At 43.0% G+C, this 24672-nt stretch overlaps 1 protein-coding gene and 1 non-coding gene across 2 annotated transcripts in view; both read right to left on the reverse strand.

Annotated features, from left to right (window-relative positions):
• PKD2 (polycystin 2, transient receptor potential cation channel) overlaps positions 1-23113 on the reverse strand; it is a 49655-nt gene extending 26542 nt beyond the window's left edge. Inside the window, exons 1-4 of the mRNA XM_087826615.1 lie at positions 22486-23113; positions 15185-15298; positions 5777-5910; positions 2970-3220 (exon numbers count right to left, since the gene is read on the reverse strand). Coding sequence (XP_087682741.1) covers positions 2970-3220; positions 5777-5910; positions 15185-15298; positions 22486-23098 — 1112 coding nt within the window. The 5' untranslated portion in view covers positions 23099-23113. The remainder of the gene's footprint in view (positions 1-2969; positions 3221-5776; positions 5911-15184; positions 15299-22485) is intronic.
• On the reverse strand, positions 4453-4554 carry LOC148094448 (U6 spliceosomal RNA). Its single transcript, XR_015716313.1, has one exon. It is a non-coding gene; the product is annotated as a U6 spliceosomal RNA (small nuclear RNA).
• Positions 23114-24672: the final 1559 nt, after the last annotated feature.

The following is a 24672-nucleotide window of genomic DNA, read 5'->3' on the forward strand; positions in this document are numbered from 1 at the left end:
AGAGGCTCAGAACTGGTTACTCTGGCGGCGGCAGGAAAGACTGGTGTGGTGAGCAGCAGAGAGCCCATGCGCATAAAGGAGTTAACAGAGCAGGTCTGAGATGGCCTTTCCTGCCTGCAGGGTTGGACTTGGTTGGAATCTGGAACCTGACTGATAAATAGTTCTCTACACTGATATATAACTTTCCCTGACTGGCAGGAGTGCCTTACCCTGCCCAAGCTGTCTGCACACAAAAGGTGGCTTAGGCTGAACGCATGCTTTCCTTCTAGGACCCTGGGATTGTGGTACATGCCAGGAGAGGGTACCTATGTGACCAGCACCCTGTTAACACTAGGGCACTATGCCCCTAATGAGCTTCCCTGACAGATGACATTTCACACATGCTGTTGCAAATGGTTACTGGAGGAATGAATCCTATCCCATGTGAGAATACTGGGAGAAGGCTTTGGGAAGCTTGCCCTTTGTTTCAGCCGGACGTCGCCCCATGTGCCCGCACCTTCTGCTGCTTCTGCTCTATGATCCTTCTGCTGCAACAAACCTTGGCCATGAATATGAGTATACGCTGAGTGTTGTGAATCCTTCCAGAGAATCACTGTACCTGGGGGTGGTCCTGGGGGCCCTGACACAGCTCAGCCAGCAGTCCCTGCAATAATCAAGAGGTGGTGAGGCCTGAACCAGAGCAATGACGGTGGGAAGAAGGAAGGACAGACAGTGTCTCCACTGCAGTGACTGTCAACAGGACTTGGCAACTGACTTGGAAACTAGGGCAAGGGAGAGGGGATATCTCAAGAACGACTCTGTGCTCTCTCTTCTGGGACAGTGCGAAGATGGTGGTGCCAGCAACAGGAGGAAGGGCAAATCCAGTAAGAAAGTGATAGGTTCAGTTTGGAGATTACGGAACTATAGGAGCTGGGGGGGCGTGTGGGAGAATGCAGATTTACCTTCTATCACTAGAATATAAGATCTGTGAAGACACGGCATTGGACTCTGCTTTGTTGACTGCTGCTGCCACCCCAGGGCCCTGCTAGGAAATGAAGACCTCACCGGGAACATGCAGACACATTCGGACACTCAGGGATGGTGAGTCATCAAACAGAGATGACAGGGGAAGGCATCTGAATTTCAAGGGAAAGAATATAAAGAAAGAAAAGGCAGAGATCTGAATATAGAACCTGGGAGCAAGACAGGAGGGGGGAGGAAAGAAAGGGGGTGCAGCATTAAGAGAACCCGAGTCCAGCGTCACTCACAGAAGTCAAAAGAACAAGCTATCAGCGCCGCACACTCTGCAGAGGCTGACTAGGAGGAAGACGGAGAGCTGTCCAGTGCATCTGTTAACTAGAGGTCACTGGGAGCTTCCAAGAGAGATCTCCACAGAAAGGATTTTAAGCTTTAAGGGGTGAATCGGTGGTAAGGAAGTGGAGGTGGCAAGTGAAGACTGTTCTTTCAAGAAGTCTAGAGTTGAAGGGAAGGAGAAATGGGAGTAACTTGAGAATATGGTAGGATCACGGGGCAGCTTAGGCACACACAAGAAAGATCTTCAGCAGTCCGCCCTCAATGGAAATCGCTTATTCATCCACGTACCCAATAGGTATTTACTGAGCATCTTTCCAGGCCAGGCACTGTTCAAGGCTTTGAGAACAGGGCAGTGAACAAAACAGAGTCCTTGCCCCCAAGAAGCTTGAAGAATGATGGGGAGCTGAGGGTGGCAGGAAGCCACCTTAACATAACTGACAGGAAAGAAGAAAACACAGGTTTTGGGGTCAAGCTGGTTAAATCCCAGCTTGGATCCACTTACTACCTGTGGCACTTTGGATAAGCGAGCCTCTGTTTTTTCATCTATAAAATGGAGGTGTTACCTACTTCAGAGTTGTTTCGTGGTGAGTAGATGAGACAATGGATAAAATCATTTCTTAAACAGCATCCGGCATGGGGCAGTGGCTACATAATTCTCTTATTTATGATATGAGATAAAGTAAAATATTTGACAAGGTTCCACAGTTTAAGGGCATGCTTATGCTTTGTGGGAACTAGAAAAAGGAGCACTGGAAAGGAAAATCACTATCATAACCTGGGGGGAAAATCTTTTAAGTTTAGTCTCTTTACTCTAAATCTTCTGATTTTTACTAAATTTCTTGTGGAGCCTGGCATTAAATAGGGTATGTACTAGATGACAATGAATCTGATCATAGAAAAGGTATATGAACAAATCCGGAATTCTGGGAGCCTGCGCTCCCAGAAAAGGAATCTAGATGAATGGAAAGAATTAGCTTAGTAAAGCTCAGATGGCAATTCTCACCACAGTAACTTAACCATGGCAGTGACCCCCAGAGGCCCACTGTGGAAAAGCCTGCGAGTTCTCATTTCTTTCTAATAACTACATAATTCTAAAAATAATGACTGTCCTCCCTTAATATACGAAATGTTTTAAGTATGTATACCAAAGAGCATAAAAAAAATCCCTGTAAATATGCACTTTATAGATATACATTCAAAACCATACACACACTTTGAGAAGCATGGACTTTAGACCAGATAGAAAAACTCCCCCACAGGCTTATTATCCACTTTAAATAACTGCACTCGGAACAAAAATTTATTTGTAAGAGCTCACAAAAAATTTCTATACCAGAAAACTGCCTAGTAATAACCTAGTGAATGATATCACTGGTTATATAAAAATAAGATCCAGGCATCTTAAAAGAAACCTCTGAAGGCCCAGTAGCTTCTTTCTTGTGGACCATTGGTCAGTGATTTAGCCTTTTGAAAAATATGTATGTAGAAGCTGAAAGGGGGTAAAAAGCAGAGAAAACTTGAGAAATCAAAGGTCAATTTGGTCATGACCTTAAATATAAGCATTGAAAGCATCTTCTTAGATGAAGGAGCCAGAGAATGGATGGATGAATGAATGAATGAATGACTGAATGTCAGTGAAAGGCCAGGACACAAGGCCATGAGCCACATACACTTACGCGGTTCCATTTCTTAGACCAAATGGAGCCCTGTCTTCACTACTGACAGAGTAGACATCATAGCACTCTTTAATTTCATCTCTCAAGTCCTGGGGGATAGAACAGGATCCATTCCTGACTTTGAGTTGCCGTATCCGTGGTACCCCCAACAGGAGGTTCTCGTAGTAGATGAAGCTTCGGTTGTCAGCTTCAGTTCTGTTGCTGGGCTGGGTCTTCCAGTAGAGCCCATCCAATAAGGCGCCTTCTGTGAACTGAAAGCACAGAAAACATTTTTGAAAAGCTCCAAGCTCAGCGGCTGCCTTGCTCCTTCCTGGAATGTTTGCATGACCAAGAGGGTAGCACTGTGAACATAGCAGAGTGACAAGGGTGGCTTTGCTGTCAGAGAGATTTAAGTTGGCTCTTACTCCATCATTTGCTAGTTGTCAGGCCCAGAGCAGGATCCTCCTTGGAGCCTGGGTTCCTGCACCTGTAATGTCCATCTTTTGCATGGTTACTACATCTGATTTGAAAGAGAATGGTCTAGATCTCAACAAACAGAGTGCTCAGATCTCAACGAGGTTCAACCTATTGGGATTACCCTGCAGTTTTCACTTCACAGTATGAACAGAAACCAAGAAATCTCATCTTTTGATATTTTCAGGTTTTGTTTTTAGTTTTGCTGGAAAGCAAACACTAACATGCTCTAACTCTTTCGGAGGCTTATGCTTTTATTCCACCGATGGTTACCAAAGGAGAGTGTCTAGTGAGGCAAATTCATGAAACCATTACAATTTATGATTACAATTTTTCTTACAGCAGCACTTTCTACTGGCTGTAGTTGGGATTTGCCTTCTATTATGACTGCTGGCCATTCTCACTAAGATTCCTGTGAGACGCATTTTGGTTATAGTTATTATTTAATATTTAGACGATTTTACTGAGCAGACTTTATACATGAGATATCTGCAAGGCACTTAAAGTGTTACAGATGTTTTAACTTAAAATTATTTAAGTTTTATTGGGTTAAGACCTCTTTTTGTATACCATAAATACTGTATTTTCAGTAAAAGATAAAACAATGGTGCTGACTGGTTTTCTGAAGTTTTATGCATATTGCATAATAGTCCTTAAATATACAAAAACTACATAAAGTAGCATTTTTTCAGTCTTGTTAAAACTGGAACCAATGCCTATGCAGTTAACATGGATAACATGTATAAAGATGTTTCATATATTATAGAATAAATATATAAATCAAAATTTCCTATATACTACTAAATTTGAGAGTTGGGGTAGTAATATTTTGAGTATTAATTTATTTTTAGGGATTCAAGATAGAATTTTGTGTAATGTATTTCTGTAAATGCTTTTCAAAATATTTGTCTGTGGCAGTGTGTTGTTTGCTGCCACCTAATTGCTAGGATGCTATTGTTTAAAACTTTTAATTTTTAAAAGTGCATGTGATATTTCAAATGAATAATGAACAGTACATTTCTTTTAAAAAAAAAATATAGAACACTTCACAAATTTGCATGTCATCCTTGTGTAGGGGCCATGCTAATTTTCTCTGTATCATTCCACAGAATAATAGGCACACAGTAGGCGCTTACTAAAGGGAAACTCTGACTTTTGCCTTAGGACTGAAGGCTGGGGTAGAGGGGGCTATTTACATAAACCCACAGCCATGATCAACTTCACTTTCCTTTATTAAAATAGTTAATAATAATCAGGGTTTGAAACTTGTTTGGAAAGGAAAAGGCTCTAGTTTTGATAAACAGTCTGCCATCTGGTGGATCTTTTAACTGTTTGGACTTTTTTCCATACGGTGAACTCTCTAACCCCGGCCCACCCCTACTTTTAGAGCTTGGCATTTATTATCATAGAACTGTGTGTATGCGTGAAAAGTTCCTTGTTAGTTTGCCTACAGGAAAGACATCAAGCCATTCTCTGTGTCTTATCAGATGATCAACAGAGATAAGCTGATTTGCCCAGCTGAGGTAAGAAAATGTTCATATTACTCAAGTGCAATTTTGGATGGCAAGTATTTTTAGGCTTTAGAATGAACATGTTCCTGTAATCCAGTTTCCTCTATCTTTTAAATCAACAGCTGTGATCCCTGGGTTTTTTAAGAATTTTAGAAAGTATCTCCTCAGGAAGAAACAATCATTTCTTTTCCAACCCCCCTGTGCCCTCCCCCCCATTTTTGTAGGCGCTGAGCCCATATCTTCCACATTACTTGCATGTTTTCCCTATGGTATCATTCATTGTTCATCCTCTGCTACCGTGCTGGAATCTGGCAATTTGGGAAGGGGCTGGGATGAATTTTACATTAGAGATCTTCGTATCAAGTGCCTTGTAGCAAGCACTGGTCTAGAGTACCTGCCATGGTCAACAGACACAAAAAAGAAAAAAAAAACCAAAGGAAGACAAAACAGCTAAATTTTACCCTGTGGGCCTTACATCCTGAGAGGTACTCAGGATAGTTATTGCATCATGAATGGCTGTGTGAATTATAAACCAGGTGTGGAAGTGTCCGTTGGGCTAGACCACAGCCCGCTTTTCTCACTCCCTGGCCATGTGGAATCACTCTGAATCAACCTGAGACTCACTTACAACCTGGGGAATAGCGGTGTTTACCTTGTATGGCTGCTATGGGGATTAAGTTAAGGTCTGAAATATTCAGCATGGGGCAAGGTTACATACTTCTAACAACTCACTATAACGTTCACATCCTACACAGCAGGCCCTGCAGGTACTGCCAAATGGAACTTAGGAAGCAAAACAATTTTCAGTGACAAAGAGGTACTTTCAAAGTTATTAGTAAATACCTTCCAGAAGTCTTCCATCGAAGAAAGCGTTTTAAAGTTCGTTTTCTCCGTTTTGGACACTGGGGTGTCCAGGAAGAGCTGTGACATCACGCGAGTGTAGTAGTACACGCTGGAGCTCATCAGCCCGTAGGTCACTGGAACACACAGAGCCGGTGAGCTGCACGCGGCCCGGCCCAGGGCAGACGGCCGCAGGCCTGCGCTCTCGCCCTCTCCCCCTCCCCGGCACTCTTCTAGGGTAGCTCCCTACCTCCCTGGTTTATAAAGGAAATACGTTAACACTGACATATGTGAAACAGAATTGGCTCACTACTGAGTACTGAATTAAGATCAGGCGTGTTTCCTCGACATCTGGGAATTCCAACAGGCCTCTCCACCTTCACCTCCCAGCGCCTCCAGGTCAGACCCTCTGCACCCGGGAGGCTGCTCTGCACAGGCCCCAGGGCAGGCCGCACCCAGCTCCCCGGCCCACAGCGGTGCAGGTGCTGCTCACTCTCCCTACAATGGTACGTGCAGGCCATCCTCTGTTTGTTCCCAGATCAGTTCTCCACTCTCCCCTTTTTGGTCTCCGTAACCATGCCACACCTCTATAAATGTCCCTTCATTAAAACTCTCTTTAGTTACCACTTCCAGTTTTTCATATCTTCCCCTTTAGGATGCTGACAGATACAGACACATCTTCCTCCCACCTATCAAATCTCCTATGAAACCCTCTAAACTCAAGCTCCACCCCTGCCATGAAGACTGGCTGATCAGACCAGCCCATTCTGAAAAGTCCAGGGGGGAGGTGGGAAGATAATTCACAGGTTTTAATAGATCACAGGTCAGGGTCTGAATCTTGACTATGCCTCTTACTTGCTATATAATCTGTGCAAGTTGCTGAAACTTTCTGAGCTTAAATTTTCTCTTCTGTAAAGTGAGGATTATTAGCTATTCCATAGGATTTTTTGGTGCTTAAATAAAAATAAAAACTAAAAATTATCCAATTCAGTGGCTGACACTTAAATATCCAATAATGGTGGTTCATCCTTCTTAATCAGATTGCTATAACATATCTATTACAACTGTCAGCACTTTAATGAGTACTATCTTATGCTGGACTCTGATGATTGCAGGTATAATATGTATAATCCCTATAATTAGCTGACAAAAAGCTTCCAGAAGAAACACATTTTATACTTCTTTTGACCATAGTTCTCAACACCCAGCAGGTGATTAATACTTAGCTGATTCTACAGTAATCTCAGGCTTCATAAAATGCATTTTAAAACCTTGTTTTAAATGATTTGGGATTAAATGCTATTTAGTAAAATCTCTCTCATATAATCCCCTTTCCCAACCGAGCATCACAGAAAATTAAGATTATCAAAAGAGAGTAGACAATAGTGATCGAAACAGAAGTATGTCTGAGAGTCCACGTCGAGCAGCCAATAGAACATAAACACACCTAATCCACACGACATGTGTGCTATATTTAGAGGGGGTTTCCAGTTTCCTCAGTTAGGCTTCCTCCTCTGTCATCCTATGGCCCTCTAATTAGGACAGGAACAGTCCTCTTTAAGTGTTACATGACCTGCCACCTTTCAAACACTGTACTGGAGCAGAGTTAAGGGTTTAGGCTTTTAATCCATTCACAGTTATGGAACAAGGTGTTGGGCATGAAAATGAGTAAGATGTGATCTCTGCCCTGAAGAACAGGAGCTCAGAGTCCTGGGGAGAACACTGCCTACCCAGCCCCACAGAGGGATGGGTGGGGTAAAATGTATTCTACAAAGGTCTTCTGTAGACCAGTCAGGCAAGGCAACAAAGCTGACACGATGCTAGAGAGTAGTAGTGAAGGCCCCCCAAGGCCAACTAAATAAGTTTATTTTTCTCAGTTAACTTGAAATTGGAATCTGTATTGGACTGATTAATGCAGATCACTCTGGAATTTTTTACCTGTGGAGTCTTTTTGTTTTGCTAAAAGGAATTTTGACAACTTATTTAAATTTTTTTATTTATAAAAATGGTATAGTTACATATAAACATAAATTTTAGCAAATGATCTGAAAATATATCTCCTTTAATTTCTTATTTTTCAATTTTGGTTTTGCTTTTGAAACACTCAAGACCTGTATGGAATTTTATGGCTTCACTAAAAGGGAAGTGATGATCTCCTTGGCTATGTAGCGCCACCTGCTGGACACTCAGAGAAACAATGCCATCTAGCTTTGAGGGGAATGATTATTCAATTACCAATCTGCAAACATTAATTCAGTCCCTCCCTTGTGCCAGGCCCTGGGCTGGTCCGTGGGATATCTTTGAGTGACATCTCCACACACTCCAGGAGTCAGATGCACCATGACTACATCTAGGCTGTACCTAAAGGGCCCCTGCATTTGGAGTCAGAATGATTTGGGTTTGAGTTTCCAAGTTGCTTCATCTTGAATGTCTGCCTCTATGTTGTTGGTCTCAGTGTCTTGGGATCTTGGGCAACTACTTAACTTTTTTTTTTTTTTTAATATGTTTTTATTGATTTTTAGAGAGACAAAGGGAGAGGGATAGAGAGATAGAAACATCAATGAGAGAAAAACACCATAGATCGGCTGCCTCCTGCACACCCCCTACCAGGGATTGAGGCCGCAACCCAGGCACGTGCCCAGAATGGGAATCAAACCAGTGCCCTCGGTTCATGGGTGGATACTCAACCACCAAGCCACACAGGCTGGGCACTACTTAACTTTTCTGGGCTTCCGTTTCATTATCTAGAAAATGAGAATAATAACATTTAGGGCTTTTGTGTAGCTCAACTGGAGAAATTATGTAAAGAAATGTATATCTTTGCATAAGACTTATATCCTTTCAGTCCCTGATGAAGAAAGCCCACTTGGAAGGTAGCATCCACTCTTTAAATTAACTAAATGGTGAGAGAAAAATAATTACAGCATAAAATAGGTAACCTTAAGTGAGGACTAGAAAGGAGAATATTTAAAAATATAATGTAAAGGACACATATATATCCCACACGCATATATTTCTTCTGCTATTTAGTCCTTGACTTAGCTCCCAAGTTCCATTTCCATAAAATAAGCCAGAATAAAAAATATCATCACAGCATCACCAGCTAATCAGCATGTAAATTAAACAAAACTGTCTTAAAAACGTGCTCTCATTTCAAAATAGGCAGTGGGTACTATAGTATTCTTAATATTGTAAAAATATAAACTCAACTAGGAAAAAAATAAAGGACATTGTACTGAATGAACCCCAAATCATTAGAATAAAAAGCAAAGAAAAGTGTCCCAGTGTAACAAAAGGAAAGAAAGAAACCTAGCAGGAAGGCATAAAAGGAGAGGGGAAAAGATGACAAAAACTTGACAGATGTATGAAATGTGAAGAGGTTAAACTTACTAGATGGCAAAGTCTTATTAAATATTGGTTAAAAAAATGAAAACTGCATCTCTAGAACTTTTATGAGACCCACTCAAAATGAAGCAAAACATAAGGGAATGAAAAAAGACGTATTAGATATATATTAGGGATAAAATATTTTAAAACTTGTTAAGTGGCATAATCATCTGTCAAAGAAGATCATAAAGTGAGTATTGAGCTAAATAAATGGATTATTCTATACTGATAAATAATACCATACATGACGACTTAACTACAATGAACTCTTAGGCACTGAGTAACAACATTAAGATATAGAAAGCAATACCTTCTAGCAATATAAGGAGAATTACCAAAATCACAATCGTAGTTGGAAACTTAAATTTATATTCTCTCAGTCTTGGACAGAGAAAGTAGACAAAAATTAACCAGGGATATTTGAGTTTTTAATTAAAAATGTGATTTAATGTATATACATCAAACTTTATACTGCACCAAGAGATCACACATTTTTTTTCAAATATCCAGGAAACATTTACAAAAATTAGTAATTTGCCAGGTTACCAAAGGGAACATCAGTAAATCCCTAAATTTAAGACTCAGCCAGGCAGGTGTCCTCATAAGCAGCTGGCCATGTGAAGAAACAGACACAGGGAGCACGCCCTCTGAAGATGGAGAATGGCCGTGAGGCAGCTACAGGCCACGACGCCAAGGGTTGCGGGCTAACTGCCACGAGCTAGGAAGAGGCAAGGAAGGGTTCCCTGACAGGTCTCAGAGGCACTATGGTGCAGGCACCTTGATTTGGGACCTCTTGCCTCCAGAACTGTGAAAGAGTAAATTTCTGTTGCTTGAAGGCACAAAACAAAACAAACCTCCAAACCAAACAAAAAACTCCTCAGAAAAACCAAAAACCAACCAGCCAACATTTTTCAAACCACATATGCAGAATATTAACATTAAAAAATAAAAATAAAAATACAGATAAAACCAAGCCATTTAGAATTTTTTAAAAAAATTCTCTTAATAATGCTTGGGCTAAAGACGAAATAAAAACTGCCACACATATATAAATACACCAGATAGAAAGAGAGGAGAGCCAAGGTGCCTGGCCCGGGATTCCAGGCCATCCACCACAGAGTGGCACCATCAGCCTGAACAGGAAGCGCGGCTTCTTTGCCAGCTCCGTGTTGTGCCATAGCCTCAAGGGGGCGCAGTGGAGATAAAATACAAAGACATCAGAAAGGGGCTCTACCAACCAAAACTGCCGCCTATAACCGCAAAGTGTGCTATACATAAATCACACCGGGATTAGACTTGAACTGCTTTGGTTGTGGTGTCAGGGGAAGTTGTTAGTGAGCGGGAAGTACTGGGGGATAAGACAGAAGGAAAGTGGGCGGGTTGTCAGCATTTGGTGAGAACATCCATGTACCATATCTGAGATGCACCGAACAGCATTCCCGTCTCCCCCCTGCGTGAGGGAGACAGGCAGATGCGTGACCTAGTGTGACAATCCGATGTGAGGAGCGCTGTGGCAGGTGCCCCAGAACATCAGCGCAGCTCAGCGGGGGGCTAGTGGACAAAGGCTTCCCAGGGAGCTGGCTCTGAGCTGATCTTGAAGGACGAGGGGGAATTAAACAGACCAACAGGAAGGCGGGAGCATAGGCCTCTGTCAGGCTGACAGGTGGTTAGATGTGGTCGGTGCCAGGTGTTCACCGGGAATGGTAGGTCTGAAGCAGCAAGCAAAGAACGCGCAGTGAAATGCTAGTCTATTAATGTACACATTTGCAGCCTGACCTTGAAGGTGAGGTGATTGCAGCCCGTTAAATGGAAGAGTGACCTGGTTTTACCTGATTTCAGGCACAGCAGTCTGGAAGCAGTGCCCGGGGGGCCTAAAAGTCCAGATGCCGGATCTCATCCAGTCTGTGGTTCGACGGCATCCAGAGTCATCTTCTTAAAATTTAAATAAATCTTGTCATTCCCCTACGTAAAATCCTGGCTTCCCCTTTACCAACACCTACCAGATCTGCAGGGTCTGGCCCCTGACCACCTTCCCATCCTCATCTTACGGCACTTTCTCCAGGAACTGCCTTTACTTAGCTTCCGAAATATTCTAAACCCTTTCCTGTTTCAGATTCTTCATTCATGCAGTTCTCTCTTCAGCTGACTGGCTCCACTCTTGCTTCGGGCTTCCAAGTAGGGAAATCGTCTCCCCCAATTGTCTTCTTTCAGATCGCTTACCACATTTAAGGACAGGGCCTACATCAATTTTGAATTAAGTTTCTGAACAGTCCAATGAATAAGTGACTCCTCTAGCATAACGATGATAAAAGTTAAAATAGGAACAATAGTGATGTATGAAAGACGACAGATCTGAGGGGCACTAACAAGGAAGAATTAGGTGGAATGATCAGATGAGAAGAGTAAGGGGAAGCGTCTAGGATGATGCCCAGGTTTTGGGTGGGGCATTGTGTGGTGATGCTAATTAATATTAACCCAGATAGAGAGCATGAGGGAAGCAAGTTTGGATGAGAGGGATGATGTGTTCAATTTAGGAATGTTAAGGATGAAACACCTGTGAGATACACCACTGGAGATGTGCAGTAAAAGTTGGCACAAGGTATGCAGTTTCATGAGAGGTCTACAGGGATGACTTGGGAGCCACCAGCATGCAAGCACCAGTGAAAGCTGTGGAAAAGATCACTGTCTGAACATGTTTCAGAAAGAAGAAAACAGAGAGTGAAGAGGGTAAGTAGTCATAGATATGTAAGAGGGAAGTTTCTAGAATGTCAAAGGCCATGGGACCAAATGCCAGACAAAGGCTGAAAAGAGCACATAAAATGTGACAATTAAGTGGCCCCTCAGTTATCTGATATTGATATTGCTGGCAAGATTTTTAACTAGCAGTTAGAAAGATGGTTTTGAGCAATGGAGAAAGGACTCACTAAGAGCCAGTAAGACTTTGTGAAGGGTTCATCACGCCCGCTTATCCTCACTTCCTTTTGCACTTGGCCAGCAGCTGATAGACCACAGACATGGTAGTTATTCAGACGGGCATTTGAAAAAGTCCTATTATCCTGTTTCATGAACGGTCTGAGCTAGATGGTAAGGTAATTCAGTGAACTCCACCCGAAGAGCTTTGACTCATGGACTGACGTTCTTGAATCAATTTTTATTTATTTATTAATTTACCAGGATAAGAACAGGGAGATGTCAACTCTGCTGATACTGTGAAGCTAATATATGAGATGAATGAATCTAGATCCAAGACAATTTCAACAGACTGGACTGATGAGCTAATCCTAATCCGACAAAATTTAAGAGCGCTAACAGGGAAGTCTTCCACTGTGTTCCAGGAAGAGGTGCTCAAATACAGCGCTTTATTGTTTCGGGTGAAGAGACCAAGGAATCATATGAATTATATGAAGAGTCAGGCTATGGAGGGTGTATGAATCACAGCGCAGTATCTGGAGGAGGGTGCTCATGGCCCCACTTTTCCACTCTGTCATGTGAGGCTTCTGCAGTGCTTTCAAAGGGACTGTGACACACAAACCTGTGCCAGAGGGAGTTTCTGTCATGGGGGTTACTCAAAAGCATGTCTCCAACCACATGATCAAAAGTTAAAGGAACTGGCCCAGCCGGGCGAGGCTCAGCGGTTGAGCATCGACCTAGGATCCAGGCGATCAGGGTTCGATTCCCGGTCAGGGCACATGCCCGGGTTGCGGGCTGCAGCCGATCAATGATTCTTTCATCATTGATGTTTCTAGCTCTCTCTCCCTCTCTCTTCCTCTCTCTGAAATCAATAAAGATATATTTAAAAAAATAAAAAAATAAAAATAAAAAGTTAAAGGAACTGGAAAGATTTAACCTTGAGAAAACCTAGGGGAGACAGGATGTCTGTCTCCAAACTTCTGATGGGCTAAATTGGAGAAGAGACATGGAAAAGATACTTGGTATATGTGGGCTTTGAGAGTGGAACTAAGAAAGGAAGTTAGATGGGACTAGACTTTGGCTTCCTATAAGGAAGAACTGTCTTACATAGCTATAGAGCAATGTACTGAACTATTTCAAGAAAGTGAATCTCTTAACCTGGAACTCGTGCTCAATCAGAGGCAGGATGACTGGCCATTTGAGAGGGATGCTGCAGGGGGAATTTTAGCATTCAATAGAGGTTTGGTCACATGGCTGCTAAGATCCTTCCTTTTTTTTTAAATTCTCACCCGAGGATATTTTTCCCATTGACTTTTAGAGAGTGGAAGGGAGGGAGGGAGAGAAGGGGGGAAAGAGAAAGAGAGAAAGAGAAACATCAATGTGAGAGAGACATACCTATTGGTTGCCTTGCTATGTTTCTCTCTCATCAATGTTTCTATCTCTTTCTCTCCCTCTCCCTTCCTCTCTCTCTAAAATCAATAAAAGCATATTTTAAGAAATTATCTTGGTGATTGTGATGCTCAGTTTTAGGACCACTAAAATTCTAGACATACTTATAGGCCCCTTATATTTTGCAAAAGAAATATGTATGTATGTTTGTGTCATGCTTTAAAACTTTTTAAATAACAATTATAATCAACTTGTTAATATTTAAGGCCACTGTAATTTAGTATTTAAGCACTATTTCTACGCAGGGAGCAAACTCAACTTTATTTTTCTAAGCTCTACCAGCTTAGAATAAAGACGTTAAAAATATCACATCTCCTGCTTTATAACTTTCCATGTAATGAACAGATCATTTTAAACTTCTCAGCATTTCTGTCTTAGATAACATGTTTTAAAAAGTAATGAGACACTCTTTCCTAAACTAGTAACAGAAAGTTTCAAAAATTAGTAAGAAAAAACCAAGACGATGGATGTTGTTAATATAGATACACTTCTTAGCTTAAATAACTTATTTTTTTCTTAAGTTCCTACTTGGATAGACGAAGTCTCAGAGAATGTAAAAAGAAGTCACACCCTGCTAAAGCTCATTAAGAGCGTATCAGTATTAGTACAAACCAGTGTGGGGAAATGAAATAAATCAATATTCAATTCCTTAAAATTACAAATATTGAAACTCTGATGTTTCTTTAATTTTTTATAGTAACTTACAAATCTTTTTATTCTCTTGATAAATCTAGTAAATAAAAAGTTGTTTTTTAAGGAAGCTTTTAGCGCTTAGCCAATTAAATTCAAGGAGGTCAATTTTAATGTAATAAGAATGGCGTTATTAAAGTATTAAGTAGTGATTCTCTCCATATACAGAGAAGGGAACTCTTTCTACGGTTGGTGTGGATTTTTAAGCATTTCGAAGTATATACTGTAAGAAAGGACTTCTTTTACAGAGGAATACCGTAAGAGGTCCTGGTGGTCACCAATCTGCTTCCTTGTCTATTCTTAGAAAGGGTTTTAGAAGGGACACAATGGAACTCCATCATCCAACACCTTTTAATTCAAAGGATAAATCCATTGCCCAGGACCTTCTGGACTTTGAGGCAAATAGTTTCTAAGACTCGTTTCTGGCTAAGGCTTCCCTCCCATCCCCTCACAGAGGATGCAGGGACTTACTGAAAGAAGAAAGAAAAAAAGAAAGAGATCAGTCTGCAGTAAGTTTCCTGTAGAGCAAAAAATCTAGTGATTACCGAAGAATGAAGGCACTGACACAACACATTTAAATCCAAAAGAAAGGGACTTCATATCTCTCTCTCTCTCTCTCTCTACACACACACACAGACACACACACAGACACACACACAGACACACACACAGACACACAGACACACACACACACACCCCCCCCCCCCCCCTCCATAAAAGCAATGCCACATGCATGTCAGAGTTTCATGGTCACAAATGATAATGAACTGGCCAATCAGATAATGCTGAGCTTTAACTAATGTTTAATAAGAAGAGAGCTTTACCAAATTCTAAATTGGAATTGAAAACAGGGAAGAGACCTTCTAAACTAACTAGTTGTATATGTGGTGCATATACAATTCCTTTGAATTATGATTTTGACAGGTCAAATATTTCCAAAACCTTTCCTTTAGTGGCAGGAAACGTTCTACTTACAGATGCACAAGACTATGAGAAAAAGGAGGTACGTGGCCAGTTCCCGCAGAACGCTTTTCAGGTATTTCTCTCTGTTAGTGTTGCTTTCCTCCATGAGTCTTGTTCCCCAGAGACCTTTAAAATAATGAAAGATGTCACTTTATTTTTAAAAAATCTTAAGAATGGCAAAGGAAAAACACATAAAATAAATAGTATAAGCTTTAAGGGAGATTCTCCCATATTATTGTTTTTAGCACACTCTGAATGTAATGGGGAAATTGTTTTAGCAGGAGTACCTTAGTAAAAATGCAGAAAGAGAAGAGGAAATGAGTGCAGCCTACAAATCACTGTGCATACACATCAGCTCTCCCTGGATGGTAATTATCCTATTACTAAGCTTAGTACATGAGGAAACTACATTGCAAATAATACCTTCTAGGTGACCCTTGAGGAAAAGAAGTCCTGGTTGGAGCATCATCTCCCTATGGAAACTTCTAACACACTGGCCTAAAAGCTCTCTGCTCTGTACCCATCTTTGTCTTTTAAGAAACTGGAGCAACTGGCTACACCACACGTGCTTAGCTTAATGGATTTTTAAAGTGCCAATTAACATATACTCTTTAAATTAAAAGCAACAACTTAGTCCCCTTCTCTGTCTCTGGAGAGAATAAAATCAGCAACCATGTTCTATATTTTCACAGATGGAAAAAGTGTTGGGCCGGCTGAGCCAAGATGACATAACCCTCCCGAGCTTGCCGGAGAGAGTTGCCGCAATTTGGGGCTGGCAGACAGACGCGGTGGCCGTCCAAACTCCCATTAATGAACAGTGTGGTCAAGTCCCATTGCTGGCTACTCGGAAGAGCTTAATGTTTTCCAAAAAAGACAGGCTTCTCAATCCTTTCAGTTAGATTAGGTTGGCTTTTAATGGAAGCCAACCTGGTCCCTGGTTGCCTCACACTTTTATCCCACAGACTTTAACCCCTCGAATCACTGAAGCTCACAGAGCTACTTAAACCACAATCCAGCCACGCAGGGAACAGGGGGAAAATGGCACATGGTCTTCCACTTCGAAGAAATGACTTCATCACTGGTGTTTATGTATTCTTAAGTCTTATAATAATACATTAGTTCTACTCCTAAATTGGAGTATTTCATTTCCTTTCCTTTTTTCTCCCAAATTTCCTTTAGGAAAATCAGCATTTGAATTCAAAGACACTGTGTTACGCATCATAGATTTCACCACACTGAAAGTGGAGCATAACTTATGACCAGGCGTGCTTCTGCCAAGATCTGGTAGTTGTCAGGGAATTACTCACTCAGAAGAAATGCAGCGAGCAGAATGTTTGTTCGCTGAAACTATCATATTAAAGAATTATTACAAATTTATATGACATGGAAAATTACAACTCAGAATAACACAGAGGCAGCCAAATGTTAGGCTCAGTAGCCCTGGACACAACCACACCGTTTCTTTGGGTATATTTCCTTTGGAGGCCAGGCCTAAGATATACACAGAAGTAGAGACGGTTAGTCTCTTAACCATCAGGAAAGACTGTTGCCTCACTTTGGCAGTGATTTCATTCTTCCCTATGGTTTATAAACAATTATACACTAAGGAACAATCACGGTTCTCAATATTTACAAATGGTACTGCTTGACCTATAAATAGAAAAACCAAACTCCTTTCCAATTTTATTCAAGCTAAACTTGTAATGCTCTATGACAATTAAACTCTAGCCCTTGACTGAAACATTTCAAATGGAAAAAAACCCACAGTCCCTTTATTTATACTTTTATATAATATACTTTTATGCATTTACTTTTTCTAAATTACTTTATCTTCCTCCTCAAATATTTGCTTTAAAAATTTCATCTCATTTCCCCACTGGTTGGGTCTGTCTCAGGGTACAGGAACCTCTTTACATTCTGACGGGTAAGCAGCAGCTCTATCCACAAATAGAAAAAGTAGCTGTTCTGTTGCTACCTATTCCCATGTTTACAGAACTAATAGAGTAAGGATGGTTAAGGACAGAGTTCACGTTCAAAAGGGCAGCCTTCTTCAAAATCAACTGTTGTCTTTTCCCACAATTGTCCCAGTTGTGGAGGGAGGACCTGCCCAGCGTCCCAGGCACTCATGTTCAGTACCTAAGGTGTCTGCAGCTCTTAGGGAGAACGTGATATGAGGGGGACACTGGGCAACATCCATGTTCAAGAGGGCGCTGAGTTAATGCCAGAGCCCAAAGTCAGACCACATCATCTAAACAGTGTCTTTCGAATACAGAGGAAATCAGAGATGGGTAATTCAAAACACAAAAGATGTTTCAAACGTAAATAACTGACTTTGAAAAAATGCCATCTGTGCATCTATTTTATCCAAATGCTTCCAAGACCTTTTTATTTTGCAAAATATAAAAAATATGAGAGTAATATAATGAACTCCTATGTATCTCTCACACAGCTTCGACAATTATCAACTCAACACCGATCTCGATTCATCTAAGCCCACACCCTATCTCCCCAATTATTTTAAAACTAATCCCAGCTATTGTATCATTTCATCTGTAAATAATTCAGTTCCATGGTAAAAAGATTCAGTGTGGATCTTTTGCCTCACATTAACCCTGTCCCATTTGAAGTACACTAAACCCCGATGATTTTATTGATCATGACAAGATACAATGAAGGGATTTGGAGTCAGGAGTTGTGTTCAAATGAGAGCTCGGCCGCTTATGAGCTGAGACCTTCCCTAATGTCATGAGCCTCCAACTCCTCATCTGAAAATGGGAGAAAAGTACCTCTTTGCAGGGTTGCTCTGGGAATGAGAAATATGTGTGAAACACGTAGTGGTTGGAAGAGGCCTGTCCATGCTTCAGAAAACAAGTCTATAAAATGTCCTACTTCTGATGCGCACATGTCAGAGTAGTATAAAGACCCAAACCCATATGGACTTTGAGTTCATTCTGAATAGCTTGACAGAATGCTCATTGCATTTAGATGAAAGAATCTTGTTTTTGCATTCATGTGTCCTTGTTTAGAAAGACAAATACAATCTTCCCTAATATTCTTCTGAATCGCAGGGACACCGTTAGACAGAGAAGTGACTTTTTATTACTATTGGTCCATTTTCTAAAGAATAGTCAGTTGCTACCTTATATGATATTGGCTCCTGAATCTCAAATTCTAGTCAGCCCTCTCCTGAGGTGCAGACAATATACACCACAGCTACCCACCAATTCTGACCCTCATATTCCACAGACAACTCGTACTCACATACCCCAAACTGAGTGTTTCCTTTTTCATTCTTTTTCTAGAAACCTGTTTGGGTTAATGGTACCAAGCCAAAAACATGAGTTTCATCCTAGAAGAGGCTCTTTTCTTAACCCTCATAGAGAGATGGTCCACAATTCTGATGGTTTCTGCCTGTCTTTAACTTCTTTCCATCTCAGCTCACATGGCCTTGTTGCACCCTTTATCACCTCCTCTGTCAGACCTCTCCCAGCAACCAGTGCTATCCACCTTACCCTACTCTCTTTCTTGCTAGAATCATCTTCCCATTGACACGTGACCACATCAGCCTTCTGCTTGAAGCCCCACTGGCTTTAACTGTCCTCAAGAAAAAGTGTCAGAGCTACTGGCTTGCTTGGTCTTACTTCTGCTATTTTACCCTGGTCCGTTCCCCCCCTTGCCACCTCCATCCTTCAAAACCTAACATGTTTCACCTCCTCTGGCCTTTCTGGGTTGAGCTGGTCCTCTCCTCTTTGAGTCCCTCCCACACCTGAGACCTGGCACTGCAGTTATTTACTTACATCTCTATTTTCCTTACTAGACTTGGAGCTCCTTGAAAGTTGGGATATTGTATTATTCATCTCTGTATCGCTAGTACCAAGCACAAAGGAGACTCCCCATAAATGTTTGTTGACTGCACAAATTCAGTTTCTAGCATAACCTTATCAGAGAGTAGCAACCCTCCCTCAAAAGAATCCCCACAGCAATGAAAATGCAAAATCTCATTTCTTCAAATTTGTGCAAATAAAAAGGGAAAAGGAAGAAGTGATGAAGTGAGGTTTGGATTATAATAAAGGGAAAGTCACAATAGCCAAAAGGTGAAAACAACCAAAGTGTTCATTAACTGATAAGTGGATAAACAAAATGTGGTACAGACAATGGAATATTATTCAGATATTGAAAGGAATGAAGTTCGGATACATGCTACAACATGGATAAACCTTCGGAGCATTATGCTAAGTAAAATAAGCCAAACACTAAAGGACAAACACTGTACGATGCCACTAATACCCGAGGTACCTAGAATAGGGAAAGTCATAGAGACAGAAAGTAGAATAGAAGTTAGCAGGGGCAGGAAGGAAAGGGGATGGGGAGTTATTGCTTGCAGAGTTTCTGTTTGGGGTGATGAAAACGTTCTGGAAATGGACAGTGGTGAAACAACATAGCAAATGGGAAGGGAGGTATCTATTTGTTATAGCAACTTATCCTGCCCTGACCAATACAGCTAGTACTTCATGATTTATATGTCTAAAATAACAAACAGAAAATGACTTTAACAGTTGGTACACAAATTCATCTATAAAACACATTCAACTTTGGAAATTCAGAAAATTTGATAACTCATGTAGAGTATCAAATTTTATCTCTGCACTAAATAGAGTTTGCTAAGATGAAAGTAAACAAGATCGTTGGCGGTACCTTTAAGTTTGGGGCAGTCTTTAAATTTTTCAGCCATCCTTCACTTCTTTTGGCCCAGGCCTTCAGCATGCTTCCTAGAGCCAGGCCTCAAACATTTCTTCTTTACTATCTCACTTCTGCTAAGATAGATCTAGCTACTTAGCTACTATTCAAGTAGCAAAAATGACCATTTGTTGTCCATCACGGGTTCATGTCATTAAGCAACAATATAAGAGTATGTTGAAGCTAGAAGGTTCAACTCTTTCATTTTATGAATGAGCACCTTAGGCCCAGGAAGTTTGAGTAAGCTGTAAAAAGTCACAAAGACAGGAGACCTCCAGGGAAGCTCCTGACCACTCTAACCTTGAGTAATTTCTCCTAAGTTGAGAAACTGAAAGGCACTTTCTGTTCTGATCTTAGGGCACTACTTACATAATGCATATAAGATTTTTGTCATTGGTATCCCAAGAGGGAAAAATAAAATCACAACTCATTCATGGTTATTTATTTTACTTTTCTGCGTTTGTGTATAGGAAAATGGTGACATACTATTTTAGTTTATTTCTTTTTTGTAGCACCTAGCAGAGTCCTAGTTTCACAGTAGGTGCTAAGTATTTAACAAATGTTATTTATTTAACAAGTGACAAGAATGTCAATTATAGCTCTTCATAAAAGTAATAAAATTAAATTTATTCTAAAATTTTCTATAATTAAGATTTTTCTGAGTCTGCTCTTCTACTAATTAGGTCATTGATTGGTAAGCTATGATTTGAATATGAGCTTATTCATTGTACATTTTCTGAAGGTTTAATTTAAAAGAAATTGACTTGTATATACATTCACATAAAAATATGTATTTCATTTTATTATATTCCATTAGAGCTTACTCACAGGTTAAATGTGTTATCAAATGCTTACCTGAGTTAAAAGGATCATGATTTACTATTACATATTAACTTACAAGAAACTTTACCCTCATTTCAGTGAATATTTTTAAAAGCACATTTAAAACGATGTAAAATAACACAGTTGACCCTTGAGCAACACGAGTTTGAACTGAGCAGATTCACTTATGCTGGGATATTTTTCCAATTGACCCATCCAGCTCTAAATCCAGTTGTTCAAATGTCAACTCTGTGGTTGGGAACCGACACATTGGGAGGACTGACTGTAGCTGTAAGAGAAGGTCAGTGCCCCCAAACTCCTGCTTGTTCAAGGGTCAACTGTATATAATTTGTTTGAATCCAGTTTTAAACCTTAAAAAATATTAGTTTTTTAGTAATCTACTCACACAGGTTATTCAAAAAGGATCTTTCGTTCTCTTCCATGCTCTTAATCAAATTAACTAGCGAAAGCACTAATGTAAAAGTAGCAAAATGTACACTTTTTGGAATTTATTTAATTTATAAAGTTCTCACAACATAAGAGAGACTTGTTATACATTTTAGATGTCTCATCTCATTTAATTCTCCAAAGTCAAGAACCAAATATGATTATCTCTTTAAAAAAATTAATGCAAAAATTGGGGATCAGAGAGGTTAAGCAATTTGCTCAAGATCACACAGTCAATGTGTAATAGAACTAGGGTCTGTATGTAGGCCTGACTTGTTCTTAATCGGGTTGCTATAAAAATACCTGGGCGGTTTTTTGTGCAACATTTCCAAAACTGACAGAAAGATTAGAAAAGGGAAAGGACATTTTCAAAAGAACTAAGAATGGAAACTCTTAAAAGCGGAGATTAAAATAATTCGGATGGTAAGAGCAAACGCAACTCTTTTCCACGGATGCCTCTGACAAAACTTTGCAAAAACAGGATCCCCATCTGCCCTTGGAAAATTTGTGTCCTCTTAATAGACACTGGCAAGTCTGAAAATTCCTTTCCTGCCTTTTGGAGAGTTGGGTGCACTCAACTGACACATTTACACACAGCTGGTATCTGGTGACTTCACTGTTTTGTTGGAATTTCAAAGAACATTAATTTAGTTATTTAAAAACATACTTCCAAGTTTTTTTAAACAATGTAACTTTCTCCCCCAACTGTTTTAGGAAAATGCCTAGAATTAGAAATGGCCAAATAACTGTTTTCAAAGATCTTTTATTCTATTCGCGGTGTTCTCTACAGCACCCCTCCCAGAAACAACCACACACATCAAAACAACATCAAGGACAAGCCAACGGCCCTCCTCCCACCACCTGGGGAAGGCCGCCCTTGCGCGAGCGGCGCGAGGGCCGAGGGCCGGGCCCCGCGGCAGCCCACGGATTCTCATGCAGAACCTCCGTTTTAACTGAGCAAGTATTCAGTACAACCGCCATTAGTGGCACTATTCATTTTCCCCCTACAATAAAATCAATGCCGAGGTGTATCCTTCCGCTTTAATGCGGCTTTCGCGTATTTCCATAAGTTAAAACACGCTGACATTTCTTCTGCACGAAGCAGGACGCATCCAGTAAACGTGCACCGGCGGCGAGCGGCGGGATTCGGCGCCGGGCCGGAAACGGAGCGGAGTTAGCAGAGGAGGGGGACGCGTTTCCAAGGGAGGCGGGGACGCGGGGGACGCGAGGAGGAGCCCGGGAAGCAGCCCGCGGCCGGCGCCCGCGCTTCAGGTTTGAGCACCAGCCGCCGCCGGTCGCGCTCTTACCTCGCAGCCCGCGAACCAGCCTCTCGGCCCAGGCCACGCGCGGCGGCTGCCCGTCCAGGGGGAGGTGGCGATGCAGCGGGTCCCCGCCGCCCGCGGGGCCGGGGCTCGGCGGGCTCTGGTCCTCTCGCCGGCGCCGCCTCCCGCTCGGGTGGCCGGTGCCGTGGTAGCCCCCCAGCCCCCGGCCGCGGCCGCCCGCCGAGCTCACGGCCGAGGAGGCGGCCGACCTCCGGCTGCCCGGGCGCCACTCCACGTCCATCTCCACCACCATTCCCCCTTCTTCCCCTTCCACCTCCTCCTCCTCCTCTTCCTCCTCCTCCTCCTCCTCGGCCTCGAAGCCCGGGTTGTCGCGACTCCACGCCTGCCGCGAGCACGACGAGAGCGGAGGGGAGGGCGAGGCCGAGGCTCCGGCCGGGGGGTCCCGCGCGGCCGCCTGCCGGATGCGCTCCATCTCGATCTCCAGGCCCCTCTGCTCGCGGAGGCCGCCCGGGGCCGGGAGGCTGGCTCCCACGGCCGCGCCGCCGGCCATCAGCCGGCCCGGGCCCGCCGCTCGGGGCGCGGGCGGCTGCTTCGCGTCCCCGGGCAGCTGCGGCTGCACGCGGCTCGAGTTCACCATCGCGGTCACTGGCGCCCCGCGCGCCTCCGCCCCGAGCGGCGCTCGGCGCTGCGCGCCGCAGGAGCCATGTTCCTTTCTTCCCGGGGCCCGCCGCCTGCTGCTCCCCGCCCCCGACCTCCCCGCAGCCCCGCGTCCCTCGCCCGCCCCCTCGGCCCGCCTCCCCCTCGCCTCGCCCAGCGGCCGGGGCGCGCGTCGGGGGGAGGCGCGAGGGAGCCGCCCCGCGGCCGGCGCGCTGGGCGAGCGGCCCCGGGCCCGTTCCGAGGGGAGCGGGAGTCCTGCGCGCCCGCATTCCATTCGGGTGAAAGGGCCCGGGCGGGGACGGAGTCCCTGACCCGCCCGCCCGCCCGCCGGCCGCCGCGGGGAAGGGCTCGCGGGGCTGTCACAGTCCGCGAGACCCCGAGCTACTGCTCGGTCCCCGTTAACCAGCCGGTTCTTCCTCGATTTACCAAAGTGCGGGGACGGAGAGGGGAGCGTTCGGTGGGACCGTGCGAACTAGTGGGATCCAGCCTGAGCTGGTCTGCAGCGGGGACGCGGAGCTTTCTTTCCTTGGAAAACTACCGATAAACTACTCGCGTTGACTTCCTTGGCTCTCGACGGCCCCCTCTTCCATTTTCGGCTGCGTTTTGAATTGTTTCTTCAGTCTGTGGTCCGTCCTCTCTCCACCCATTGTGGCTCCCCATGGTTAGGCCTTGGGACTCTGGGATCGCTGGTGCCCCCAGCGTGAGCTCATTCGCCCCCCCCCCCCCCCCCCCCCCGGCCCCCCGCACTCCTGCTGGGGCCCCCAGTAACATAGACTCCTATCAGGCCCAAGGTCCAGAGCTTTTTTCTCACTCCACGGAGCACATCCACGTCTATTCTCTGCAATAGTCAGAAACTTAACCTACCCCAAACTAGTTACCTTTACCCTCCTCTGTTAAGCCTGCTTCACCCCCTGGGTCCCCAGTTCAGGTTTGTGGCATTGTTGTCCTCACTCCCCAGCTACACTTCATGAGATCTGCATCTCTCCTCATCCCACGCCTCATTTTCCCCCAATCTTGTTACTTCTGCCCCAGCATTGTCTCTCTGGTAGGGCCTCTGTTTTCTCATTCTCCTTGTTAATGGTTTAGCCCAGGGCCCTTGTGTCTTGTTCGGTTCCACACTGAAACAAGTATCTGTCCATCCTACTGCGTTTCTCCACTTCAGGGGCTCCACTGTTTCCAAATTATACTTCAGAATCAAAGCTGCTCATGGCACGTTGATGCTCAGACACCTCTGGGGGCTTCTGATAGTTTACAGGATAAAAGTTAATTTCCATAGTTTGGCTTAGTAAATTTTCATAATCTGCCCCTGTATTTGTTTGCTAGCACTGCCATAACAAAAGCACAGACTGGGTGACTTAAACAACAGAAACTTATTTTCTCACAATTCTATACCCTGGAAGTATGAGCTCAAGGTGTTGGCAAGGTCGGTTTCTTCTGATACCTCTTTCCTTGGCTTGTAGGTGGCAGTTATCCTCCACTATCTACATGTGATCTCTTTTTCTGCGTCAGTGTCTTAATCTCCTCATATAAGGACACCAGTCATATTGGATTAAG

This window comes from Miniopterus natalensis, chromosome 1 (assembly GCF_054644295.1).
Source record: "Miniopterus natalensis isolate mMinNat1 chromosome 1, mMinNat1.hap1, whole genome shotgun sequence".
NCBI lineage: Eukaryota > Metazoa > Chordata > Mammalia > Chiroptera > Miniopteridae > Miniopterus > Miniopterus natalensis.